Below are 17,417 nucleotides of genomic sequence, written 5' to 3'. Positions count from 1 at the left end.
TTTGGCCGCGTTAACGCACTAAAATATTTTAACGCAATTAACGCAACTTTGTTTACTTCCGGTGTTCGTTGAAGTTTTTACACTCAAACCGAGTGTCAAACCGCGGCAGTACGGTTTAACACTGTTTGCGTTTTTAAAACAATTATTTCTCCGCGAAAATAAGGAGCATAAATCAGTTTAACTCGTGGATGAATCAGTCGGGTTTCCTCCTGCTCCTCCTTCCTCCCGTCTCCCCCTCTGATACACAGAGGAACGGAGGGGCGACGTGTCGGGGGACGCAACGCGGAAAGAACTCGTCACACGAAACCTTCAACGTGATTGGTCAATCCATTTGTCTGTCAACATTTTGGGGAAAAAACAACCAATGAACACTCAGTAAATCACAAGGACCTCCCACCTCACAGGTGAGGCTCATTAGCAGCCTGTCAGTCAGAGAGCAGAGAACACGGCACCAGGACAACTGAGCCTCATTGAATAGAGCTGAGATTGTTCTGGAATGTTTGATGTAGAACACGTGGGTATGTGTCATATGCAAATGCCTTTAAAAGGTGAATTTACATGTTTTTGTAAAATGTATAAAATGCCCCCAGCCTCCAGAGGGTTAACGTGACATATGTGAATGTCAGTCAGTTACCAAGGCCACTGGTTCTGCTGTTCAGTGGTAAAGATGACAGGACCAATGGGGTCTCAATATACTTTTTTTTTTTTTACTAATCTGATGTTTCACTGAAGAAACAATTTATCATCCACAATATTAAATCCCTCGCTGGCACTTTATAGGTAGGAGCCTCTTTGAAAACACAGCTCTGTGTGAAGTTTGGTCTTTAAAAATAATGAACTTTTAATTTTTAACTTTTAATTGCGATTAATCGCAATTTCAAAATGTGCGATTAATTAGTTAATTTTTTTAAATCGATTGACAGCCCTAATATTTAGTTCCCGTGGGGCTGACTTAGTGTTTGTTTTCCTGCGGCTCCATTCTCAGTCAGACTCCACCCCCTTGTGACCGGATGGCTTTACTGCAGCCAACAGGACAAGTTTGTTTACATGTTTGTTTTGTGAGTTTAAAGTCAATGAAGCAATTCAGGCTCCTTGAAGAAGCTTCAGAGGTCAAAAGTAGAATAAATATTAGAGATATTCAACATAAAAGCAGTTCTATAATCTGAGTAAAATAAGTAGAAAAACAAGTACAATGATTTACTTTATTCACCTGGACAGCTGATCTGAAAAACTCCACGAAGTCATTGGAAGTAATTGTATTATTTAAAAAAATTATAATATTTATTTCCAGGAATCTTCTGGCAAACATTTTGGAAACAACAGACCTGTGAAATAAAGACAGTGAGCTCATGTCACCAACAGTGGCGGCTGGTGAAATTGGGGGGGGGGGCGGGGCGCAGTTGGGCGACGCGGTTTAAATATCACTCAACAATGAGAAGAAAAGAGGTTTTGAGTAGAATATTGTAAAAGACAAAGCTTTATTTAAAGAACACAGCGTGCTCAACACTGTCCAACAACAACTATCAACACACTGTAACTTTGGGCATGAGAGGTTCAGAGCAGCTTTAAGGAACATTGGGGGCGGGGCTTCAGAGGTTTACAGAATAAAAGAGGTTCACCCTCACATGAAAGAGGTTCAGAATAGTCAGAAAGAGATCACATGTTACATTGGGTGACAGAGTCGACCCACTACTGTAAAGACAAGTAGCTCCTCTCTTTAAAGTGGTCAAACGTCTCAATAACTCTCTGGTTAAAGTCAATCATGTCTGTAACCAGCCTCCATCATTCTGGAGGGAATGTGTCTGTTATTCAGAACTTCTTCGTTGTGTTTCGATGCCAGTTCGGTCTCCTTCTGCTGCTCTGCTCTGCAAACAGGGCTAGCTTCATGCTGTTAGCGAGTTAGCTTCATGCTGTTAGCGAGTTAGCTTCATGCTCTTAGCTAGATAACTGCGGCAAGATTTGTGCTTTCCACTTGTCTGCAGCTCTTTAGACCCCTCCCCCCGTTGTAGTCCAGAGAGTTTCAGTCCCAGGACTTTGGAACAACAGACAGGAGAAACTAAACAGCATTACTCACTGAGCTCCAGCTAACAGCTCCGTTAGCAACCTGCTCCCGTAGCTCTGTGGAGTTCTCTGGGCTGAGGGAACGATAACGGTCTCTGATTGGCCGAATAGTCCAGTCACGTGAAATAATAAAACGATGTCATTGGCCAATGAGCGCACATTTTTGTGGCCCAAGATTCACGTTTCATCCACCAATGAGAAGCCGAAACAACCGTGAAATGTTTGCTCGCTGCCGCACACGTTGGGCCGGAGCCCCGAAAATGGGGCGTGGCTTCTCTCCGTGATAATGAGTGGCGATATATTATTGATGTCACATTAACTTAAGTGGTTGTTGACAGGGGCTTACGGTGTCCCACACACATTTAGCGGGTCAACACGGTATATTTGCTATTTAAATGATTTGGTATATAATGTTTTTTGACAGGATATATTATATTTTTTTCTTCTTCTTCTTTTTTCATCTCAACATTTTAAGAGGGGCGGCGCCCTAGCGCCCTCTATGGACGCACCGCCACTGGTCACCAATATGTCTGGAGTTTACATTATACATCACACACACATGGTGGGGGAACAAATGTAACATTTAAAATACTTTTTTGATGTTCTTTGTGGGGGTCAATCAGGGACGTGACCTCTGACCCTGTGTACATCTCTTCTGTTCACTATCCATTCAATGAAGGAGTTTATGGAGAAAAACATGAAACGATATTCTTTAGTGCTACTGCTGCCACCTTTAACTTGGAATCAAAAATATAACTATATCTATATATAACAATAACATTACTAAAATTCATTTAACTTCACCGGAAAAATCTCAGAACGCCTTTTGCTTTCACACGACCTGCCCCACACTAATTTAATGTGAATGAATTTAAATAAATGATGAGATATAATGATTTTGTGTGTGTTTGTTTGATGTTTGCCGACATCAGAAACCCCAGCAGCTCTGAGGATCGTGACCCGGTCATCATGTGACCCGGTCATCATGTGACGCCGCAGAGAGGCGAAAGCAAATCAGAGCGCTCACTCTGCTGCGAGTTCCCGAGTACCGGAGTCTTGACGAACAAATCAACACGAGACTGGAAGTCATGTTTCGGCTTGTGATATAAATAAACTTTGAGAATAATATATTGGTTTTATTCTGATTCTTTACTCCAGAAAATAAACCGAGTAAAGAATCCGCAACGGAAAGGGACACGAGCAGTAAAAAGATAAAACGGGGTGGGATTGCAGCTCCTCAGTGAGCCATCTTTATACAATAGACGATCTTCGCTATAGCTAGCCGGTTACCTCCTATCCGAAAGAGACGCCATTATTTTGGTGGAAAGAAAACGTCCGCGTCGGGTAGAAAGAGGAAGTATCTGTCAGTTTGGACCCGCTCCTCTCTCACCTGTGGAGGGGTACTGATTAAACTCAGACCCGCTTCCGCTCTCGAAGCTGTCTAGCTCCTGACTTTACCTCATTTGGTTTTTTAAAAAAAAGCCGGAAGCCGATGCGAGCTGCGCAGGGACCTCCAGCTCTCGGTCGCGCGCTCGTTCCCGATCAAAAATAAATAAAAAGGAACGTTAATAAAGTGTCATGGCGGCCGGAGGGGCGGGCGGCAGGACGTACTCCTTCAAGGTGGTGCTGCTGGGGGAAGGCTGCGTGGGGAAGACGTCCCTGGTGCTGCGCTACTGCGAGAACAAGTTCAACGACAAGCACATCACCACTCTGCAGGTGAGGCTGGCCGGAAGCGGGTTAGTTAGCGGGTTAACTGGTTCATTAACCAGTTAGTTAGGGCCGTGACGCGTGTTGTGTTTTGGGTTAAATCAAAGCAGGGGGGCGGGGGGCGCGTGCTGTGCAGCCCGGGTTGTCCCGGGGGAGCGGGGTTATGCTCTTGGTGTGTGTTTACCTGTCGTGGAACACACCTGTGTAATATCAGAATGTAGTACACGAGCCAGAATACTGGGCTCTCTGCGTTTGAGGTACTTTTACTGGACGTATTTCAACGTCACTTCGAGGTAAACATAGTACTTCTACTGTCCTACATCTCAGAGGTACATGTAGTACTTGTATTTGAAAAAGAAAAGAAAACTATTTTAGAAGAAAAACAAATATTTCATATATATTTGTATATATATCAAAACAATTAAAACAATATATTTATATGTATAATATGTATATTCATATATACAATATTTGTATATGCATAAATATATTTATATATATATATATAAAAACATATATATTTGTTAAATATATAAAAAAATATATACCTTTTTTTAGTGTGTATATATTAGTATATAATAACAGAAGGTACTTATACTGTACTACTACTCAGAAGTACATATAGTACTTGTACTGTACTACATCTCAGAGGTACATATTGTAATCCAACATGAGATATAATAATAAATCATTTTGAATGCAGTACTTCGAGTTGAACTGAATTAAACCCACCGAGTGTCATCCAATGCTTCCGTCTCCTAGTTTTACTCTGTTATATAAACATTCAGTCAGATGAGGATGAATTTGAGACATCAACATGTTTACTGTTGAACATTAAACCCTAATTATTTTTCCCTCCTCCTCAGGCCTCCTTCCTCACCAAGAAGCTCAACATCACAGGAAAGAGGGTGAACTTGGCCATCTGGGTGAGCCTCACATCTCTGATGTTTTAAAGTCTCTGAACTAAAGAATGTAGTATAAAAACACAAGTATGAAGTATTGTGTGTGTGTGCGTGTATTTGTGTGTATTCAGGACACGGCGGGTCAGGAGCGTTTTCACGCTTTGGGGCCGATTTATTACCGAGACTCCAACGGCGCCGTGTTGGTGTACGACATCACCGACGAGGACTCCTTCATGAAGGTACTAGTACACACAGCATGTACTTATACTCCACATTATACCACATATTATACATGATGTATTATTACAGATTAAAATACCAGCAGCATATAAAGTCATTAGTAATATATATATATAATCTATATTATTAATCTGCATAATGAGTACTTATGTTTTATATTTTATATTTCTATATTTTATGTTTTATATATTTTTTTTAATGGCTTTATATGTTTAATATTTTATTAAACATATAAAGCCATTAAAACAAAAATATAAAATATAGAAATATAAACATGTAAAGCAAAACTTAAAATATAAACCGTAAACATGAAACCTAAACTCATAATGTGTGTTTCTGTCTGCAGGTGAAGAATTGGGTCAAAGAGCTCAGGAAAATGTTAGGGAACGAGATCTGTTTATGTATAGTAGGTAAGTTGTTGTTGTTGTTGTGTTTGGCCTCTTCAAAAGGAAACGCGTTATTTAAGATACTATCATATTTATACGTTTCATGTGTAAAAGTCTGAATCAGTTTGATTTATTTTCTCTAGGTAATAAAATCGATTTGGACAAAGACCGCCATGTTTCAGTGGAAGAGGCAGAGAGGTAAGAAGTGAAGAAGATGATGATGAAGGTGGTGGTTCTGAGCATGCTCAGTACGTCTTCTCTCTCTCTCTCTTAAGTTACGCCGAGTCGGTCGGAGCCAGACATTACCAATCGTCAGCCAAGTTGAATAAAGGCATCGAGGAACTTTTCCTGGATCTCTGTAAACGTAAGAACCCGTTTGTTCTGGTAGCTTAGCATAAAGACTGGTAGCTTAGCATAAAGACTGTAAACAGGTAGCCGAGCATAAAGACTGTAAACAGGTAGCTTAGCATAAAGACTGTAAACAGGTAGCTTAGCATAAAGACTAAACAGGTAGCCTAGCATAAAGACTGTAAACAGGTAGCTTAGCATAAAGACTGTAAACAGGTAGCCGAGCATAAAGACTGTAAACAGGTAGCTTAGCATAAAGACTGTAAACAGGTAGCCGAGCATAAAGACTGTAAACAGGTAGCTTAGCATAAAGACTGTAAACAGGTAGCTTAGCATAAAGACTAAACAGGTAGCCGAGCATAAATAAATACTTTGTGTGTATGTTATTTGAGGTTTTTCTTTCTATTGTTTCTCTTTCAGGCATGATGGAGACGGCTCAGGCCGAGGAGAGGTTGAAGGGCAACGGAGCCAGCCAATCAGCATCGAGTAGGCGGGGCGTACAGATTGTTGACGACGAACCACAATCCACGCCCGCTGGAGGATGCTGCTCCTCTGGCTAACGCACACAAACACACAAACACGCTCACGCACACGCACACACACACACACGAACACGCTCACGCACACAAACACGCTCATGCACACGCACACACACGAACACGCTCACGCACACAAACACGCTCATGCACACACACACACACGAACACGCTCACGCACACAAACACGCTCATGCACACGCACACACACGAACACGCTCACGCACACACACGAACATGCTCACGCACACACACACACACGATCACGCACACACACACACACGAACACGCTCACGCACACACAAACACGCTCACGCACACACACGAACACGCACACAAACACGCTCATGCACACGCACACACACGCTCACGCACACACACGAACACGCACACAAACACGCTCATGCACACACACACACACGATCACGCACACACACGAACACGCACACAAACACGCTCATGCACACACACACACACGATCACGCACACACACACACACAAACACGCTCACGCACACACACACACACGATCACGCACACACACACACACGAACACGCTCACGCACACACACACACACGAACACGCTCACGCACACACACGAACACGCTCACACACACACTCACGCATACACACACACGCACATGGACACACAAACACGCCCACACACACACGGGCACGCACACATACACACACAAACACGCACACACGGACACGCACACACGCACATAGACACACACACACGGACACAGACATAATATTCACACACAGTCTCTTTAAAATTCTAAAAAATATATTAAAATAATCCCAACTGTTTTTTGCTGGGAAATAATATTTAAAATGGTTTAATCACTGTTCCCTTCAAAATAAAAGCATCTCATGATCAAATTGAGCGATTTCAACATTTTCAGAACTAAAACCAATAACGTCCACCAGTGACTCAACGGAAGCACTGAAGCTGTTTGTGTGTTTTTAATACGAATAAAAGAGCTGAAGTAACTTTAAGGAGATAAAAGATTTATTATTATGATTAATTTGTTGTCTTTTTTTTTTGGGTGGGGTAAAAAATACAAACACACACTGTATAAACCTCCATTCATCATATCTATCTATAAATATTAACATGTTTCCTGATATTAAACCGGGAGGATGTGAAACGGCGCCGCCTGCTGGACAAAACATGAAAGGATGGTTTTCAGGTTTAAAAGTTCTTAAAGGGACAGTAGCGACGTTTAGACGTACTTCACGGCTTAATTAGTTGGAATGCTTCAGCAGTCCAACTCTTGTTCTCGTCTTCTTTATTAAACTTCTTTCTATTATTATTATTTTTCTATTTCTTCCGTACCTTTTTTGTCCCTTTTCATCTCCTTCATATATTCAGCTATTTAAACAATTCAAATATGAAAAAAGTCAGCTTCTTCAGGATTAGATGGGAACTACTTTTCATATTTCTAATGTTTCAAATGTTTTTATATTTAAATACTTTTATGCTATTTTTAATTCATCAGTTCCTATGGAGAAAATCTTCAACTTTAAAAAGCTTACAGTGTCTTCATATTTTCAGGAAATTAAGCTATTTAATTTTTCTTATGTTCAGATAGCCTTCAGCTTTTATTGTATATTTTCAAATATTTTTTATCTTTTCAAATTCTCAAATTATTAATTTTTTTATGGAATAAATAATGAATGGGATCCAATGGGGGAAATCTTCAAATCCGCTTCAACTTGTTCAACTTTAAAAGCTTACAATATCAGCATACATTCAGCAAAAGAAACAATTACACCTTCAGAATGTTGACGGAAGTGTTAGCTATAACTTTATAATTCATCTTCTTTTGATAGCTCTTATAGTTATTTAATTGTTAATATTTTAGTTTTTTGTGTTTTTCCGCTCCTCTTGGAGTTCTCAATGTGTGTGTATGGGGGGAAGTCTAGAGCTGTGACGTCATCGCTAGAGGGGACAGCTGCGTCAGGATCAAGCGGAAATTATTTTTGTAAATCGTCACTACGGCCACAATTATTACTCTTTAGGCATACTTTTTTGATAAAGTAGTAGGGAATCTTGTGCTTGTTGTAGACATGTGACTATGGAATCCAACAGTTTCCCAGATTTTTCTAGAGAAGCCTTAACCCTTGTGTTGCCGTAGGGTCATTTTGACCCGAATCAATATTACACCCTCCCCCCGCCTTTGGGTCAATATGACCCGATTCAATGTTTCACCCTCCTGTTACCTTTATATTTACTAACATATTTTACCCTTTGGGTTCAATTTGACGCCAGCAATTAAAACCTCCAGAAAATTATTAGAATTAATATTGTTTTCCAAGTTTAAGTGTGAGGCACTTTATGTTTGTTTGTTGACTACCGAAAGAACACCGACATTAAACATTGAATGGGGTCAAATTAATCCTAAGGCGGGGGGAGGGTGTAATATTGATTCGGGTCAAAATGACCCTAAGGCAACACAAGAGGGAGGAAGTCCACCTTTCTCCTCAGTCATCTCCATTGTAATTCTGAGCACCTTTCAACTTTTTTGAAGCAAACAGGAACATTTTCTGAACTGCGATTAAACTCTCATTTCTTAACCTAAAAAATATTTAAGGACATGTAAACATTCACAAAAGCCTTGAGCATCTCCTAATGTAGACGTCTTTAGGATCAGAGTTATAGTTCTCTGTCAAATCCGAAGGGTTTAACGGGTTGATTTCATCAGATTCTGTGCTGTCTCACTCACACAGGTGTTTCATGTTAGGCTAATCAGTGGCGGATCTCACACACACTCTTGTTTATCATACAGCCTATTATCTGTTGGCAGCTATTTTAAGCTATGTTCAGCTTTAACATTTTTTAAATTTCAGCTAAATTCAGATATTTTCAGTTATTCATTTAATATTTCAGCTATTTCCAGGTATTTTCAGGTCATTTCATATTTCAGCTATTTCCAGATATTTTCAGTTATTCATTTCATATTTCAGCTATTTTCAGTTGTTCATTTCATATTTCAGCTATTTCCAGATATTTTCAGTTCATTTAATATTTCAGCTATTTCCAGATATTTTCACTTCATTTCATATTTCCAGATATTTTCACTTATTCATTTCATATTTCAGCTATTTCCAGATATTTTCACTTATTCATTTCATATTTCAGCTATTTCCAGAAATTTTCAGTTATTCATTTCATATTCCAGCTATTTCCAGGTATTTTCACTTATTCATTTAATATTTCAGCTATTTCCAGACATTTTCACTTATTCATTTCATATTTCAGCTATTTCCAGATATTTTCAGTTATTCATTTCATATTCCAGCTATTTTCAGGTATTTTCAGTTATTCATTTCATATTTCAGCTATTTCCAGATATTTTCACTTATTCATTTCATATTTCAGCTATTTCCAGACATTTTCACTTATTCATTTCATATTTCAGCTATTTCCAGACATTTTCACTTATTCATTTCATATTTCAGCTATTTCCAGACATTTTCACTTATTCATTTCATATTTCAGCTATTTACAGATATTTTCAGTTATTCATTTCATATTTCAGCTATTTCCAGATATTTTCACTTATTCATTTCATATTTCAGCTATTTCCAGATATTTTCACTTATTCATTTCATATTTCAGCTATTTCCAGAAATTTTCAGTTATTCATTTCATATTCCAGCTATTTCCAGGTATTTTCACTTATTCATTTAATATTTCAGCTATTTCCAGACATTTTCACTTATTCATTTCATATTTCAGCTATTTCCAGATATTTTCAGTTATTCATATCATATTCCAGCTATTTTCAGGTATTTTCAGTTATTCATTTCATATTTCAGCTATTTCCAGATATTTTCACTTATTCATTTCATATTTCAGCTATTTCCAGACATTTTCACTTATTCATTTCATATTTCAGCTATTTCCAGACATTTTCACTTATTCATTTCATATTTCAGCTATTTCCAGACATTTTCACTTATTCATTTCATATTTCAGCTATTTACAGATATTTTCAGTTATTCATTTCATATTTCAGCTATTTCCAGATATTTTCAGTTATTCATTTAATATTTCAGCTTTTTTCAGACATTTTCAGTTTTTCATTTCATATTTCAGCTATTTTCAAACTTTCAGCAATTTTGTTTTTATTTTTCAGCTTCAAGCTTTAAAATGTTAGCATTCCAACGCATTTTCAGAAGGAAATGCTCTTTCTAGTTTAGAATATTGTTTACTCTGGTGGTACACCGGAGTACTGGTGTACTAATACTTCATTCAAATACTCTTCTGTCCCTTTTAAAGTTTTAACAGATTTAACCATTTAAGTTCATTTTTATTTTTTTACACAGAATGAATATTTATCGTCCAGATGAAGATCAATAACTATTGAGGATCGTCAACGGTTACGAGACATTAAAGCATCATGTGACTAAAGGTTTAAATGTTTTTGGTTTCAGGTTTTTCTTTAATTCCACAACGTCGTCATTTTTAATCTTAAATCATCACGTTTGTCACAAAAGAAGATTTAATGAAGAATAATTATGATCTCAGACGAATTAAATATGTTTCATTAATTAATAGGCGATTTATTCAATTGTAACTAATTTAACTAAATACAAGTTTATCTTTTGTAAACTGCATTTTGTAAATAAAGATCTTTAAACTCAAAATGTCAGTTTACAAATATGTAAAATAGAAACTGTAAATATTAAATCAGATCAATGATTCATCTGATCGGCCGATTAATATTCTGATTAATACTAATTCATATTAATCATGAATATCAATCATTAATTTCTTTGCCTTTTTCAGTTGATCTGAATGAAACTACATGCTGATTTTTTTATTTATTATTAATGATATTTATAAATAAATATGGACTGCAGCAGCATTTACTTTAATGGTTTGTTAATTGTAAAATTACTTTTGCATTTTTTTCCCTCCAAACCCAAAATATTTTATTCAGAACTTTGTAAAACATAAAAATAAATAAAATGAGCTTAGAAAAACATCAGTTCAAATTATTGTCCATTAATTCTTGATCAAATTAATTAATCTTTAAATATAATAATCGCTTCCTCAATATTGTGCTGCTCAAAGTTCAGCTCCTTCATCCTCATCTTCCTCCTCTTCATCTTCCAGCTCCTTTTCATCCTCATCTTCCTCTTCGTGCATGTTTGATTTCCGTTTTTCTTTTAAAATGGTGAATAAAAACCTGAGCAGAAGATTATATAAATTAAATTAAAGTATTTTCTGTGTACTCTGTGTACTTGTACTTTCATCTCCCTTTTTGGGGAAATAATCGCTGCACACAGAATTACAACTTCCTGTTCCGGAAAAACAACAAAGTTTCTTTAAAGGAAAATGAAACAACTTTGTAAATATAATTATTTTTTAAAACTGGAGTCAAGTGTTTTTGTAAAAAAAACAACCCGATCAATTATATCGATTTGGGAAATGACGTCATCGTGGATTTACTTTTAAATGTTTGTTAGAAACTGTCGTGACGCAGTTTGTCCACCAGAGCGCGCTGCTGGCCGAACACCTGAAGAAATGACAGCCCTTTTGTTAAATAGTTTATTTCTTAATTCAGGCAGAAAATCTAATAAAAGGTAAAATTATTTTTTGCCTTTTCTGGAGTTTAATTTTTTATCTTATAAGATAAAGGATTTATGAATGTTTATTAAATAGATACAAAATATATATGATCCTCACGTTTTAACTTTCCTATGAAGATCAGATTTAAAAATAAAAGCCTCAGTCTCATATTTTCATTGTTCTGGAGATTTCTTGGCGTTATAATAAATGTTTAACAGGAAGAAAACACCTCAAAGCGACAGAACATAAAGTTATGCTGGTTCACTTCAGCAGGTTTTAAACACGTTATTTAAAAATAGTTTTTGCATTTCGTTCTTCAGGAAACTAAATGTCAAAGAAAAAGCAGAGAGGAGGATCTAAAAAAGAAAAACATTTTAATTCACACTTCGTTTTATGTTCTTTAATCCGACATCAAACATTTGGGATCTTTTATTATTGAAAAACATCTGAAAAGGAAAGTTTGAATATTACCAAATATTGTAAGAAACAAAAAAAAGGAGAAAAGAATTAAATCAAATTCGATCCTCCAATTGTACAATACACAAGCGACCAATAAGCCCCGCCCCCCACTACACACCGACCAATCAGATGCTCTCTAGTCTAATTCAAGGTGGAACCGAGGCGTAATCGTTCCCCCCTAACAGGAAGCAGCCCCTCCTAACAGGAAGTGCCCCCCCTCTCTAGTAGCCGGGGGGGTTGTGCAGCTCCTGGTATTTGGGAGGAGGCGTGGTGAAGATGGCCGGCACCGTCATCAGGATGGTGGCCCGGTTGTGGCTCCGCATCTGGTGGATGATGGCGGAGGACAGAGCCAGGCCGAGCAGCTGGAGGACCAACAGGATTATTAAGAATACATTGAATTCAATATATATATGATAAATTAAAAAAATCTATATTTATTTATAATGAAAAAAACTTAATATATCCTAAAAAAAATACTTTCATACATTACATTTTTATATACAACTTTTTAAATGTAAAACATTTGTAATTAAAAATTAAAATTCATATAAATATATCTATTTATAATTAAAAAAACTTAATAGATATATATTTTAATTTAAATATGAAGACAAAGAGCTGTTCTCACCGCCAGGACGGCGAGCGTGAAGGTGACTCCGATCATGACGTTGGACAACAGCAGGACGTAGTGCAGGATGACGGGGAAGCAGGTCTGGAGACGAGGTCACGTTGTTTACTTGTTTACTTGAGCTGAATATTATTATCATCATCAAGTTCAGCTGATGGCTCCACTCACCTTGATGTAGACGGACTTCCTCGGCATCAGGATGGCCTGAAGGGAAACCACAGAAGAAGAAAGGCGTTAGTACGCCGCCTTTAGACGAGCCTACGGTGGATGAAGCGTTTGTTTGTTTGTTTGTTCGTCACCTGGTAGCTGACGGACTGACACATCCCCTCCATCTCCTCCCCCTGGTCGCACAGACACGTGTCGGGGATGTTGTCCTCCCAGTCCATGTAGCTGAACAGACCGCAGCAGTGCAGCTGCAACCACAGAAGAAGAAATGTCAGGCCTGTTTTTAAAGAGACGGCGTCTCATTGTTTAGACAGGAAACGCTTCATTTCTGGTTTCCTGTGTTTGTTCAGAGAGTCTATGGAGAAACTCTCAGTCCACCGTTTAATATAAAAGAAGTTTCACATCAGTTCTTGTATATATATATATATTAGGGCTGGGCAACGATTACATTTTTTAATCGCGATTAATCGCATGATTTCCCTGATTAATCGCATTTGTATTCGCAAAATCCATAATTAATTCAAAAGTAGTGTATAGCGCACTTCTATTTAAATGTTCTGCCATATGAATGAAAGTGCCATAACATGTGTTGTCCCTGTTAGAGACACCAGAAAACACTTTCAGTGCAGTTTGTCAATTCCTAGAACTTGACACTTATTTTAAATGTTCTGCCATATGAACTAAAGTGCCATAAAATCTGTCAGGACATTGTCAAATGCACTGTTATGCAGAGACACTGTGACAGAACGCTGGAGGCTGTGAAGCAGGGACATGATCAAAGGCAGTTGTTGGGGGGTGGCTGAGATTAAACATCTCTCTTGTTCTGCCTGTTTTGTGATATACATGCCTAAAAGGTGCCTAATATTTCTTGACTGAAATAATATCGGCATTATAATTATTATAACAGGATTTTTTAGTTGCCTATTTTGTGGAGCCCCTCAGGACGTGGTGCCCTCCCACAGCGCGTAGTGCGCTATGGGAGCGGCGGCGCTGGGAGGAGTTTATCACACAAACAACAATGAACTAGTGGAGGCGGCGAGGTGCTCCGTGTTGCCAGGTTGGAGACGGTGAAGTATCGTACCAAAGGCTCAACATGGTTGTATTTGGAGGATAATTATTGTGTATCTGGCAACCCTGAGATCGGTCGACCAATGACTGCTCTCTATACTGTCAGCTCACGCAAGAAGGTGGAACGTAAGGGAGATACCATTTCCAAAACTTGTAAGGGGTAAATACTAGTTTATGAAAACCCAGAGAAACACAAATTTCCGACGAAGCAAAATCCCGACGTTTTTGGAATCCCTGCCGGACGCATTCTTTAGGTCTCAGAAGCAGGACGTGTCCGGGGAAAGAGGACGTCTGGTCCCCCGATGTCCAGTCGTCCCCATGAGAGCAACAGGGTGCACGTTGTGAAGCTGTCGCTTTGCAGTCCTCTCCTTTCATCCAGCTCGTGTATTCTCCGTGTGACGTGTGTCTCGAGGGCGTCTCATACCTGCCGTCATTTGTTGAGATTCTCCATGTTTGTTAAACCGCGAATGACTTTATTTTCCGGTTCCGCAGCAATCAGTAGCAGACTTTTACAAAATAAAAGCCTGTGAGCAACACACTTTTACAATAATAAAATAAATAATAAAACCTGCGTTAACCCGCGATAAAATAATTGTCGGCGTTAATTAAGTGATGCGTTAACGCAAGATTAACGTGTTAACGTGCCCAGCCCTAATATATATATATATAAGAGGGACACACCAAACGGATTCTTCTTCTTCTTCTAAACAGGAAGTAACGGTTTGTTTTGCGTGGCAGAGGAATAATAAATTCCACTTTGTCCGCCAAGAGATTTGCATCTCTGGCCGATTACGCACCCGCCAGCCAATCAGGCGGCTCCGAGAGCGAAAACAACTGACTGCGGAAGAATGTACTTAAAAAAAAATAAAAAGTGTAATTCCATACAGTCAGCTGTTCTCACGACGACATCCAGAACAAAGCAGTCAAACTGGTTTCAGATACTCATTCCAGTGTGTGTGTGTGTGTGTGTGTGTGCGTTACCTGACTCTGCAGGCTGTCGGCCATGTTCTTCACATCACTTGAAGCTTTGTCGAGAGGCAGAAACTCACGGAACTTGGCCTCCAACAAGCTCTCCAGCTGCAGGAGGAATAACGTCACATGACAAACGGATGAGCCGGAGGTCAAAGAGAGGGGGGGCTATAGTCAGGGGGGGGTTACCTCGGGGCGGGTGGAGAGGGCGGGGACTGCAGCTCGGAGCGTCATCAGACTTCCGATGACCATACACACCAGGAACTAGAGAGAGAAACAGGAAGTGACATCACAAAAACGGCGACCGAAACCCTGGAGGGACAGGAAGTGCCGCCCCGCAGCAGGAAGAACTTTGAAGTCATGATTCTGGAACTTTATTTTGAAATTGATCCGGTGGCCTCGGTACCCACCACGATGAGACAGGCCCGGTTCTCCCGGTGGGCGCCGTAGGCTCCCAGGATGGCGATCACCATGGTGATGGCGCCCACGGTGTAGAGCACGATGAGGCCGACGGTGCGACCCTCCAGCTGAAAGGAGGCGCAGGGGTTCATACGAGTTTGTCTGTTGTTATTATGACTTCCTGTATGCGGTGTGTTCTTACGGCATCGCCTCCCTGAACGTTCGTGATGACCTGCGACAGCAGAGCGAGCGCGATGACGACGCCGCCGACGATCTGAAGCAACAACAACAACATTAAAGTAAACACACAACAAGCTTCACAACTACATTACATTAATTCATCATTTTATTTCTTTATGCTTAAAAAAACAGAAAAAAATATTCTAAAACTAATTACTTTTGTTGATGTTAGATTAGTTTATGCAAAATGTTTAAATTATATATATTGAATATATATAGTATATTCTATATTGAATATATATAGTATATTCTATATATTAAATATATATATTTAATATGTAGAATATATACATCTATATATTAAATTATATAGTATGTGCTATATATATATATATATATATATATATAAATATATATATAAACATTAAATACAATAATTAAGACAAAACAAGACATTTCAATACTTTGAAAAAACGAATTAATCAAGAAATGTATATTTTAAAAAAAAGGTAAAATCTGAAAATTGAGACTCAAATCAATGACAGATGAATCAGTTATGAGACGAATCGTTCCTGAAGGTGTAACACAGGTGTACAGCTGCTTATGGTCTTTACTGATAAACCTGATGATCAATGAGCTTCTGAACTTTGTTCTCATGGAGAACCGGAAACAAAACCCAGAGGCTTTTATTGTGAAAAATAAAAAAGTTTCTACAGCTGCGAACTATTAAACATAATTGTTGTTTTTTCTCTCCTTCAGACGGACTGGAAAAAAACAATAAAACAGAAACTCTCAAACTACGTCTTTGATCTGTTATATAAAAGATAAATACACATTTGATGGTTTACAACTTAAATGTTAACAGCTGCTGCTTTTTATAATCTTCTTAAACCTGCTATTACGTCATAGTGTGTTAAATAAATTAAGACTTTATTGGGACTCTAATTAGATTTAATAAATAAACCCAACAACCTATAAATAGAAAACATCTGTTTTTGATAATGAAGAAACTTTTAAAACCTTTCAATCTGCTAGTTTCACTTTTCTGAGCTCAGTTAATTATTAAACACTTAATCACTTTAATTACGACTAATTAAAGTTATTTACCCGATACTAATGGATCACTTCAAGGAAAAACAAAAAGTGAATAAAGTGTTTGAAGTACGTTATTTAATAAAGTAAATAAAGTTTTAAAGTCAGAGGGGAAACGATATGTTGGTCTTGAACAATAAAACGTTCAAAAACATTATTTAAATAAATAAAATAATCGGTTAGTTCAATCAACTGCGCAGTTTAAATTCCTCACTACATCCGGGTACTGCAGTCACCGAACGGCGACTAACGGCCGTGCGGCCATCTTTAAACGCCAACTCACCGCGAAGAAGATGTTGAAGATGGTGAAGATGAGCTTGAGGCACGCGTTGACCCGAGCCATGGTGACGAAACACGGAGGAACCGCCGAGGCACGAAGATGGCGTCGAGGGAGAAGAAGCTCCGTTCACAGCGAAGAGCAGCGAGGGAATGACGAGAGGCGACGGTTTGAGGGGAAGCGAGAGACGAGAAGAGGGGGCGGGGCTTCCGGTACAGAGGAGGCGGGGGGAGGGAGAGGGAGAGAGAGGGGGGGGGAGAGAGAGGGGGAGAGGGAGAGAGGGAGGGAGGTAGAGAGAGAGAGGGAGAGAGAGAAAGGGGGGAGAGAGAGAGGGGGGGAGGAGAGGGAGAGAGGGGGGGGGAGAGAGAGAGGGAGAGAGAGGGAGAGAGAGGGAGAGAGAGAGGGAGAGAGAG

At 38.8% G+C, this 17,417-nt stretch overlaps 2 protein-coding genes across 2 annotated transcripts; one reads left to right on the top strand and one right to left on the bottom strand.

Moving 5' to 3' along the window:
- Window positions 1-3,336: 3,336 nt before the first annotated feature.
- Window positions 3,337-7,211, top strand: rab21 (RAB21, member RAS oncogene family). Its single transcript, XM_056424641.1, has 7 exons — window positions 3,337-3,777; window positions 4,635-4,694; window positions 4,802-4,909; window positions 5,257-5,320; window positions 5,440-5,494; window positions 5,572-5,660; window positions 6,065-7,211. Exons 1-7 carry the CDS (start codon window positions 3,640-3,642, stop codon window positions 6,202-6,204), a joined length of 654 nt encoding a protein of 217 aa, XP_056280616.1. The 5' UTR covers window positions 3,337-3,639; the 3' UTR covers window positions 6,205-7,211.
- A 4,913-nt stretch (window positions 7,212-12,124) lies between these two features.
- On the bottom strand, window positions 12,125-17,190 carry LOC130200382 (tetraspanin-8-like). The gene is made up of 9 exons (XM_056424639.1): window positions 17,011-17,190; window positions 15,658-15,729; window positions 15,467-15,583; window positions 15,246-15,320; window positions 15,069-15,164; window positions 13,154-13,267; window positions 13,023-13,058; window positions 12,855-12,938; window positions 12,125-12,588 (listed from the first exon to the last, which is right to left on the bottom strand). Exons 1-9 carry the CDS (start codon window positions 17,068-17,070, stop codon window positions 12,448-12,450), a joined length of 795 nt encoding a protein of 264 aa, XP_056280614.1. The 5' UTR covers window positions 17,071-17,190; the 3' UTR covers window positions 12,125-12,447.
- Window positions 17,191-17,417: the final 227 nt, after the last annotated feature.

The sequence above is a fragment of the Pseudoliparis swirei genome, chromosome 10 (genome assembly GCF_029220125.1).
Source record: "Pseudoliparis swirei isolate HS2019 ecotype Mariana Trench chromosome 10, NWPU_hadal_v1, whole genome shotgun sequence".
Lineage (NCBI taxonomy): Eukaryota > Metazoa > Chordata > Actinopteri > Perciformes > Liparidae > Pseudoliparis > Pseudoliparis swirei.
Note: the sequence above shows the minus strand (reverse complement) of the source record. Positions and strands in the feature narration are given on the sequence as shown.

Excerpts from the sequence above, each read along its gene's own strand:
- rab21 (XM_056424641.1), top strand. The coding sequence starts at position 3,640 with ATGGCGGCCGGAGGGGCGGGCGGCAGGACGTACTCCTTCAAGGTGGTG. Across the intron at positions 5,495-5,571 it reads TCAGTGGAAGAGGCAGAGAG|TTACGCCGAGTCGGTCGGAG; the intron begins GTAAGAAGTGAA and ends CTCTCTCTTAAG. Across the intron at positions 5,661-6,064 it reads TTTCCTGGATCTCTGTAAAC|GCATGATGGAGACGGCTCAG; the intron begins GTAAGAACCCGT and ends TTTCTCTTTCAG.
- LOC130200382 (XM_056424639.1), bottom strand. The coding sequence starts at position 17,070 with ATGGCTCGGGTCAACGCGTGCCTCAAGCTCATCTTCACCATCTTCAAC. Across the intron at positions 15,165-15,245 it reads CCCTCTCCACCCGCCCCGAG|CTGGAGAGCTTGTTGGAGGC; the intron begins GTAACCCCCCCC and ends TTCCTCCTGCAG. Across the intron at positions 12,589-12,854 it reads TCACGCTCGCCGTCCTGGCG|CTGCTCGGCCTGGCTCTGTC; the intron begins GTGAGAACAGCT and ends TTGGTCCTCCAG.